This window comes from Coffea arabica, chromosome 10c (genome assembly GCF_036785885.1).
Source record: "Coffea arabica cultivar ET-39 chromosome 10c, Coffea Arabica ET-39 HiFi, whole genome shotgun sequence".
Taxonomy (NCBI): Eukaryota; Viridiplantae; Streptophyta; class Magnoliopsida; order Gentianales; family Rubiaceae; genus Coffea; species Coffea arabica.
The window spans coordinates 995,626-1,005,846 of record NC_092329.1 but is presented as its reverse complement, the minus strand read 5'-3'; the positions used below and the strand labels follow the sequence as shown (position 1 = coordinate 1,005,846).

The following is a 10,221-nucleotide window of genomic DNA, read 5'->3' as shown; positions in this document are numbered from 1 at the left end:
GAACTCCAAACTTTAAAAAGGTGAATTGAAGAAAAGGCGCTGGAGTCCGAAATTCAAATGAGGCGAAGGTCACGTGCGATGCAAGTGACTGCAGGTGCTCTTGAAGTTTTTAAACGTTACAACTCACAACTGTTGTATCAATAATATGTCATCATAACCAAACAATTACTAGCAAATCATTTAAAACTCACATCCCAACAAACGATTTTTCTCAGTATGTTAATTATCCGATACTCTTAAAGATTATCTTATTATCATAATAAAATTTACTTCTCAAGTCGACTGAGATGAGAGTAATGTTCATGTGGTATTTACTTCCGAATTTAATAACAAAAAAGTCAAAAAAAAAAAAAGAGAGAAGAAAGAAAGGAGAAAAAAAATTGATTATTTATGGAGAAAAAAATGAGAGTAATGTTTGATTATTATCACGGGGTTTTCGTTGAATGCCTAAGAATGGATTCTTTTGAATCTTGATACTGTGTTGGCCCAAAAAAATTAATAAAAATAAATATTTCCAATACTACTCAGATTTGCCTGTATTTGAAAAGAAAATAAAATTTAACATGGATAAAGATATTAGTCAAATGACTGTGGATCTATTTTCGAGCATTTATAGTCAAAAAAAGAGCTGGTGCACTAATTAGTTAAAAAGACAGTTCATTATGTTTTCGGGTAAAAAACAAAAAAAATTCCCTGCGATAAATCTAATATACAGAAAAGTCCCCCCATGATTTCAAAACGTACAACATTACACTTCATACTTTGAACTAAATTGTAAAGGTAACGAAATCCGTTAAATTTAACGGAAATAACTTATTGGAACAAAAAAAAAATTTATACCTAATTTGTAACCAATATACCTGTTCTACCCCTTAATCTTCAATTCTCTCTATCTAATGAATAAAACAAATGATTTTTTGAGCTGTTTTTTGCTTAATTACATCATGGCATTTTGGTCATTTCATCTATTTCCGTTAAATTTAACGGATTCCGTCATATTTACAATTTAATTCAAAACATGAAGTGTTATATAGTATGTTTTGAAATCACAGGGGACTTTTTTGTGCATTAGGTTTACTACAGGGAGTTTTTTTATTTTTTACCCTTATATTTTTATACTAAAATGTTCAGTTCAAAAAATAGTTGTTATGGGGAATGGCTTTCTTGGTTTTTTGTTAGGGGTGGCAATTTTTCAACACGAAATTAATGAAATTTTGTCGAACCTGATGAATTCGAAAAAAAAATGTCAAATTTATGTCACCCATAGGTTGACCTGATAATCCGCTTATGAATTAAAAATAATTTAATAAATATAAAAATATTTTATTTAACTAAACTAAGTTATTCTTTTTTCCCCAAAGGCATTAACCACTTAATCCTAAATGAATTTGTTTAATTTGTGTGAATTTGAAATTACTATGTTTGGACAAATGATATATTACATTATTTTCTATTTTTATAATATTTTAATTTATTTTAGATTTGGTTTGGGATAAAATATTTTTACAATGTTTTAATTTATTTCAGACATGATTTTGGATTGTTTTATCGAGATTTTTATTAATTGATTATGTAATTAGCCTTATACGAAATTGGTTCCGTTAGAAACCACAGTGATAAATTAGGAAATTGAAATTATATCTCAAGTCATTTGAATTGACCCGCCAACCCGAAATTTTTAGATTCGGGTCAGATGTCTGATCCATTTAGAGTTGGCGGATCGTATTCGAATCAGCAGATTATTAGTATTATCCGGGTCTCACCCCGGTCCGCCGAGTCGTATTTTATCCGATTGCTACCCCTAATTTTTGTTGGACTGGGTGAGCGAGGGTGGGGTGGGTTTGTTTCATCAAGTGCTCAAATTGATTAGGCGGACCGAGATTTTGAAGTTTGAGGTTACAACAGTGGTGAAGCGGCCCAGTTGCACCTTCCAAGTTAGTGATTCATGATGCGGTTTTGCTAGAATGAACTTTAGTCGTTAGAAATAAATTGCTTTCAGGCCAATCGCGTCGTCATCCGTATTTGCCAGAATAAAATATCATCACTCAAGCCCCCGAAACCACGAGCGAAGCGTGCCTCGATCGGACTTTATTCATGGGTCCTAGCAAAATGATAAAAGCCGGAATGAAACTTGCTAAATTCGTGCCTTAACAAAATATTTCGGGATTCATTCCCATGGGTCGCGCCAGATTCAACGTTCAAGGCAACATCAGTAGTTGTGAGTTGTGACTAATGAGTAGTGTAACAAAAATTATATAATATGGCTAGTATACAGTAAGTAGTAGTGGAACTTCGAGTTATTCTCACGAATTGAGCTGAGTTGAATGGGAAATTAGGAATGGAAATTGAATATAAAAATCAGGCTTTGAGCTCAATTTCAAGCTCGAGCCATTCGAGTTTGAACTTGGGTTTGGGTGGATCGAACTTCGACAAAGCTTGACGGAACCTTTGAGTTAATTTGAGTCGAGCTCAAGTTTGTGCATTACTTGCACGAGTCGAGTTCAAACTCAAGTATCGTTACTCGTTTGAATTCAAATAGAATTGAATAACGTGATCACCAAATTATGAAATTTTATAGCACCCAACCTCAAGAAATATGTATCTGTTAGCAATTGACATCTAGAAAAATGATACTCTTTGCTCTTTATTTTTTTTTGATTAGATAGATTTTATCGACATTGATAATATACGAATTTGGATGCATATCATATCATGTCATTTTATTTTTGAAATTTAACTCTAAATTTTACACACGTGACATATATTTAAAATAATTTTTATTGCATATAATCAAGTGTTGAAAAATGAAAAGATTTTGAACTTGCATGAATTGGTCATTTTTCAAAACAAAAAAAAAATTATTTATGTGAATCCATTTTTAAACGCTTTTTGGTAGTATTATTTACTAGTACTTCGTACCAATAACAAAAAAAAAAAAAAAAAAAAAAAGGCAAAACAACTTGTGGGAAACGTGGGTTAGTTGCAAAAGCAAAGCAACAGGCAATGGACCGACGTACGCGGCAACAAAACATAGCTCTCAGTCCGCCACGTCAGCAGTCCCTATTTATCCATAACAATAATGAACAATCCCCCCCTACAAAAGGCCCCAAGTAATAATAGTAGTAGTTCCATTTGACCACGGAACAGTAGCAGCCGGCCGGCGCAAGTTTTTCCTCTTTCGTTCCTTCTCAGTTCCAAACAAAGTTTTATTCATTTATTTATTTTGGTCCGCTTTTCTTGCTGTTTGCATTTTGCGGTAAACTAAAGGTAGAAGCCATTAGTTTTCCTTTTCCTTTTTCTTTTTTATTTTATTTTATTTAAAATTTCGTCGCCCTTGTTGATATATGCAGGGTTAATTGGTTAAGATGCTCTGCATTTTGAATCTTGGGGTTCTTTAATTGTGATAAATTTTGTTCGGGTTGTGGCTGTAGAGTTAAGGTTGAGCTGAAATTTGGAGGACGAGGAACTGGGAATATAATAAGCACCGAAGGATGGAGATTATTTTGATGACCTTTTCTGTTATTTTGTTTGATTTGGCAGCTAAATGTAGCAGAGGATAGCTAAGAAAAGACTGCTAAATAAGTAAATAATGCAACCTTTTTCTATTCCCTTGGAACCCCACCACCCCCCCCCCCCTTCCCAAAAAAAAAAAGGAGAGAGAGAGAGAGATTGTCAAAGCTTAAGGGCGAGTGAGAATTCTTCATGTTATGCACTTGGATACTTTTATTTGTTAATTTATGTGTAACTTTATAACAAAAATGGATTTGCTCTAAATCGTTGTCCAGCGAAAGTGTTTTCTATAATTAGAGAATTTAGTTTTTGTCTTTGATGAACTGTTATTATAGAGTTGAAAAAAAAAAGAAAATGTTACTATTGTAGAGTTGTGCATATTAATTGTTTGGGTTGCTAAAAATGGAATCTTTATTTTTTTTCTTGATCATTATTCTGGGATAAATGTTATTTAATTATGTCTGCCTGCCTGTTTGACTTCACATGATTTTTTGGTTGTGTATCTATTTCTTGTGAAGATGGTAGGTTCCAGGGGGAGTTCCAGTTGATGTGCACTCGGTATTGTGCCGTTTCTTTTTATATGTTGAGACAATGGCAGCTGCAACTTCCTTGCTTTCGCCCTGTGAAATGCGAATCTGTGGCCACTATGGCCAGTTTAAGGTGCATGGAGGTTTACTACATTCGGTACATGATCTGCACCCTTCAGTCTTTTTGCTAACTTTTTCTCAGGTAAGTTATTCTAATTTTCATTTGTTCGTGTCCAGGGCATGATGGAGAAGACCCGCTTACACTCGTTTAGCGCGTCTCTTTCATCGCATTCAGTGGTATGTAACGCGCATATGCTTTCCATTTACTCCTCTTATGCTGCTGGAATTTTATGCTTTCATGCTAAGCAACTGATTGGAATTCGTGAATAGCATACCAACCCAAATATCTCAATGTTGTTGATACCAAAGAAGAAGTTTGTTTTTAGCATATCCATTATCTACTTAAGCTTGTTATTTGCTATCTTTTTGGATTCATGTTTTGTTTGGGAGTTGAAACTTTCCAAGTGGATGATGAAATGAGCGAAATTCGATATATTTGGTTAAATTTAATGGGAACTTGTCAAATTTCGTGGATTCTAAAAATTTACCTAGTCCTTGACCAGCACTTCTGTGATCTGTGAGGGATGTATTTATTTATTTATTTATTTTAGAGAAGTTGTCTTATGTGTGGACACTAATTTTGTCAATCATGTAGCGACAGGATGCTTGGAGTCTCTACGTTTTGAAAAATGTACATGGCCCCCTATGCCCTAATAATGCTAAATTTAATGGTTTTACGTGCCGATCCCTATTAAAACCCGGTGGAGGAAATGAGATTCCTGTTCTGAAAGCAGCTGCAAAAATAATTTCCAGGTACATGTTTTATTTAATGCTTTCAAGGCTTTCTGTGGGATTCTTATAAGGGTCCCCTTTCCCTCTTGTTGTCCTCGTTGGTTGTCATGAAATGGTAGGATGGACCATAAGCTTGTCTTTATTTATTGCAAATACAGTTTTTTTTTTGCACCATGAGATGACGAGCACATTGGATAAGCTCATAACATTTTTTAGCAGGTCACATGGTACTTTGTATGGAAGTCCTCCTGTGCTTCATTTGGTTCCAGCCATTGGTATAATTGCCTTTGCTGCTTGGGGCTTAGGACCACTCATGCGTTTTGGGAGGATTCTTTTCCTAAGTGTACATTCTTTATCATTACCCCAATATTTTTCTTTTCTTTCATGAGGTGTTTAAGCTGATAATTTGCTGATGTCCCTCGTGATTTTTTTCATGCAGAAGAATGATGGTAGTTGGAAAAAAACCGGGATACATAATCTTGTGACTTCCTATCTTCAACCTTTGCTGTTTTGGACTGGAGCAATGCTCATTTGCAGGTACTAGTGGGACAAAATTGGAATGTTTGTTATAACCTGTTTTGTCTTTAGACAATCTGATTATTTTTCCTTATGATGGAACTTCTGCAGAGCACTTGATCCTGTGATTCTAACTACAGTAACTAGCCAGGCTGTCAAGCGACGGCTTTTGTATTTTGTACGATCACTGTCTACTATTCTTGCCTTTGCCTACTGTTTATCAAGGTAAACTTATTGCTGTAAAAACTCTCTAGTGCTAGGCAACAAACAACTTGATCTATTACTATCTTTGTTTTCTTTTATGTTAAAGTAAAAGGATAGGGTCATTCTACGATTGATTTCTCTTAGAAAACTCAAAGTTCGCATTATTGGTTGTTTAACTTGTTTTATTTATACTGGAGTTGGTTGTTTTGCTGATGTTAAAGGCATAGCTCTCTCTCTCTCTCCCCCTCCCCCCTCTTTGTATCATAAGATATGATCTTGTAACTGTATGTTGTTTGCCCCTCCTTGAAAATATAAGTTGTTTTGCTGTGGCAACAATCTTCTTAGGATGAGTGTCTGCTTTCCATTTAATTGTTTGTACAACTTTATGCTGCTGTGCACCCCCTCCCCCCCCCCCCCCCCCCGCGGCTCCCTCCCTCCCTCCCCTTTCTTTGTGCCCCTTAGATACAAACATACTTGTACGCATGGATGTGAGCAGGTAAATGTGCTTGCTGTAATTGGACCTTGTCTGCAGTCTGTTGGTTCTCTTGTCATGCCCTTTCTGTTGGAGTTAGTATAGATTCTGGAGTATGATATCTAATCTTGGTTTTTTTTTTTGGACAGCTTGATTCATCAGACTCAGAAGTTCTTTGTGGAAACAAAAGAATCTAGTGATGCAAGAACAGTACGTTTTGATTACTTTTAGAACTATGCAACAGATTTACATTCTCTCATTACATGTGCAACCGTTCAAATCTTGTGCATACTAGAAATTAATGTGAACCTAAAACCGCTTGTAGAAAAGGCCCATTAATTGATGCAAGAGGCCATTATGTTGCCAGTCATTAATGACTAATGGGTAATTAAGATGCTAGTCTTTCTGCCTTGTCATGCATGCACATTCTCTGTTGCTTACTATGGTATTGCCTTTTGGTTCTGAGTTAACCAAAGATTTCGTGTTTTGCTCTACAAACACTACCTACAGTTGGTGTTTAGTTTTCAGCTGTCACGTATTCATGATACTGTTTATAGGTTCTTACGGATAACATGCATCCTAATTCGTAGAGAATTCCATCCATGTGTTTAGATAGACTGTCAATTAGGTCTAGCATTTTGTTCATTTGGTTGGTTTTGGTCTAATGGATCTGTCAGTTTGCCTATGGTATTGTAAATAATCTAACTTCGTGATGCTTTGCACCTTTAGATGGGCTTTGAGTTTGCTGGAAAAGCTGTATATACTGCAGTATGGGTTGCTGCTGTTTCATTATTCATGGAATTGCTTGGTTTTTCAACCCAGAAGTGGCTAACTGCTGGGGGTCTTGGGACAGTATTATTAACCCTTGCTGGTCGTGAGGTAAATCATTCTCCTTCCTCCCTATATCTTTTGTAGCAATTAGTGCAAGTAATTACTGTAAATACCTTTCCCCGCATCTGTCTTAGCTTCCCTTTCCTTCTAAGGCTAAATAGTTTCTCTTCCATTTTCTTCAGATTCTCACAAATTTTCTTTCAAGTGCAATGATCCATGCAACACGGCCATTTGTTCTCAACGATTGGATTCAGACAAAGATTGATGGCTATGAAGTTTCTGGTACAGTTGAGGTTTGTCAGCATTGTCCTAAAAGCTTTATGATATTTGTGGTGACAAAGTTCTGTATATAAATCTTAAACTCCTTGTAGAGTTAACTGGATCAGTAAATACTGTATGAACATGTGACTTAGCGTTGAAATACTGGCTGGAGAATCTAAAATGTATTTAATTTGTTGTTCAGCATGTGGGATGGTGGTCGCCAACAGTTATAAGAGGTGATGACCGTGAAGCAGTTCACATTCCAAGTCACAAGTTTACAATGAATGTGGTAAGGAATCTTAGCCAGAAGACTCATTGGCGAATTAAATCCAGCCTTGCCATAAGTCATTTGGATGTCAATAAGATCAATGTAAGATTTGATATTCCTTCTTATATATGCTATGATGTTGGCATTGTTCCTCTATTTTCACACCACTTATACCTTTTGTTTTACACAGAATATTGTGTCTGATATGCGCAAGGTTTTGGCTAAAAATCCTCAAATAGAGCAGCAGAAGTTGCATAGACGAGTATTTCTAGATTATATAGATACAGAGAATCAGGCACTCATGGTGAGTTTTTCATTTCATAACTGTTATCATTGGCTCGTTTTTATGTGAAGTAGTCCTACTACATTATCTGATGAGAAGAGATGATTCGTGGAAGAGTTTTTGTTTGTTCGTGTATGAAATGAGCTTTACATAGCTGAGAGGTTACATTCAAATACAAAAATGCGTTGATCTATGCAGAAGGACACTGGGGCATCTAATCTTCAGTTGTTATTAGCTACTAATACTGATTATATTCACCAAATTAGCTGAATAGGCCAATATGAAGCTGTTTGCTGACTCTTGCCTCTGCTTTGGTTGCCAGAAATAAAGATTTGTCATTCTTTATGCCTTGGATTGTTTTGTCATCTAGCTTTATTGCTTGTAGCTATTTTTAAGTGTGTAATACCTTTTTGTTGGCCTGTATCATATAACAGATTATGGTCTCTTGCTTCGTGAAGACCTCTCGGTTTGAAGAGTACCTGTGTGTGAAGGTAAGCAACACTTAATAGTAAATCAGATTAGCTAGATGGTACATGCAAATGGGATTTCAGATGCTAAATTAGGTTTTTTTAGTAGTATGGATTCTATTTATCTTCTGTGTTGCCTTTGTTGCTGGCCTTGTCGTCATTAAGGTCTGCTGGAAGTCTGCTGGAAGCTGCGGCTTCTGTGAGTAGTTCTGAGCTGCATTTACTAGTTTCATGCTTTTAGTGTTAAACATTCAGGACAGGTCTGCATTCCCTAAGACCTAGCTCACTGGTAGGTAACCGTGACGTACCTGGTTCAAGTCTTGAGTACCTCTCCTCGAGTTTCTAGATTTTTTTTTTAATCAACAAGTTGTTGTTTACCTAATAATGCACTCAGTGTTCATCTTGTCATTTATCTTAATTGTCTCAATACATATTTATAGCATGTACAATGGCTCGAAAATATAGCTTCTTTTAATCAGTGTAATTCCCTCAATATAGGAGTCTATCTTGCAAGATCTCCTTAGAGTGATCAGTCACCATCGAGCTCGGCTTGCCACCCCCATACGTACAGTGCAGAAAGTATATGGTGAAACTGACGTGGAAACCATTCCATTTTCTGAGACCATTTTCCGTCGTACTAGAGCGGCATCTAATCGTCCTTTCCTGCTGGTTGATCCTTCTTATAAAGTTAATAATGACAATAAAATCAGGACAAAAGGTCGTACAGAACAACCTAATGAAGAAAAAGATGAGAAGGTTGAAGCAACCTCAACATCTGAGACTAAGGTGGATGCTAAAGTTGGACCAGCATCAATTGTTGATGATGACAAAGTCGATGATGAGGGCTCCACAGAACTGATATCTGACAACAATCAAAAGGCAACAGTTGAGAGAGCTTCAACATCTGATGCCTTGCCACATATGGGTTCCATTGATCCAGGCCAAAGAAATTCCGTGAAGCAGAGAGCTGATAGAGCTGTTTCTGAAGAGGCTTCAGCTGTTGCAACAAGTCTGAATACTGGAGGAAAGGTACCTGAGATACAGCGTCCATCTGTCCAAGAATTTGGCCGTGATGGCACAGCTGTATCTTCTAGCACTTCACAGGCAATGCCAGATGTTGAAAGGCATATACCATCAGCGTCAGCTCCAAAGACTACATTGGAAGATAATATTGTTCTTGGCGTTGCTTTAGAAGGCTCGAAAATGACACTTCCAATTGAGGAAGATATGATGCCAACCCCAACTCAATCAGAGGTCAAGGAGGCAGCTGCCTGCTGGAATGGAAATGGGTTGGCTACTGTAGGCAAAGATAAGCAGGATGAAATTGGCGAAATTCCAAATGGAGGACCGCGTGATTTGCAGGAAAAAGAAAAGTGATCAGTGTCTAGTACTGGCATATCTTTTAACAAAGTGCAGAATGCATAAAGCGTGTTTTTTGGAGCTGCGTTTTGCACTGTTATGAATTTCATAACACCTGTAAATGGGAATGTATTGAACTCAGAAATTCAAAATTCATTGAATTTAGAAGTTTATGCGAGTATGTTAAGAGTTTTTTTTTTCTTTGAACTTATATCAGAAGGAATCTATTGTGGGTCAGAATTTGCAAGACCGTTTGTATTGAAAGCCCCAAGAGATAAAAGTTGGTTTTACTCTTGATTGCATAAGATGACTTTTTCCATCAGCAAGCGGAATCCTCTAATCAGGATAGCCAATCCATACGGCCGTACAAAATCAAGTAAATTGGATAACAAATTTGAGTATGTTTGGATATGAGATTATTTGGAGCAATACTTTTAGCCGCACATTTTATGACGTGAAAAAAAGTAGTTAAAATTGTGGATCTATGAGGATTGAGCTTTTTTAAAAAATAAAATTTTCAAATATAATGTTGCAATAATATAATTGTAAAAGCATATAATCTATACAAATCTCAAATACGACTAATAAAAAATATAAATAAATAAATAAATAATAATTTACCACCTCTATCTCTTTTTTACTTGCCACCACCCCCTTCCTCCATCGCTCAT

The 10,221-nt window shown here is 36.2% G+C and overlaps 1 protein-coding gene across 2 annotated transcripts; it reads left to right on the top strand.

Moving 5' to 3' along the window:
- Positions 1 to 3,103: 3,103 nt before the first annotated feature.
- LOC113715155 (mechanosensitive ion channel protein 2, chloroplastic) lies at positions 3,104 to 9,731 on the top strand. 2 transcript variants are annotated; one of them, XM_027239378.2, is made up of 14 exons: positions 3,104 to 3,267; positions 4,029 to 4,194; positions 4,275 to 4,334; positions 4,753 to 4,910; positions 5,109 to 5,232; positions 5,329 to 5,426; positions 5,517 to 5,630; positions 6,231 to 6,291; positions 6,811 to 6,960; positions 7,095 to 7,205; positions 7,376 to 7,543; positions 7,632 to 7,745; positions 8,159 to 8,215; positions 8,690 to 9,731. In XM_027239378.2, exons 2-14 carry the CDS (start codon positions 4,102 to 4,104, stop codon positions 9,566 to 9,568), a joined length of 2,187 nt encoding a protein of 728 aa, XP_027095179.2. In that variant the 5' UTR covers positions 3,104 to 3,267; positions 4,029 to 4,101; the 3' UTR covers positions 9,569 to 9,731. The 2 variants fall into 2 exon arrangements, with proteins under 2 accessions (XP_027095179.2, XP_027095178.2); XM_027239377.2 differs by having other exon boundaries at positions 5,106 to 5,232.
- The last annotated feature ends 490 nt before the right edge of the window (positions 9,732 to 10,221 follow it).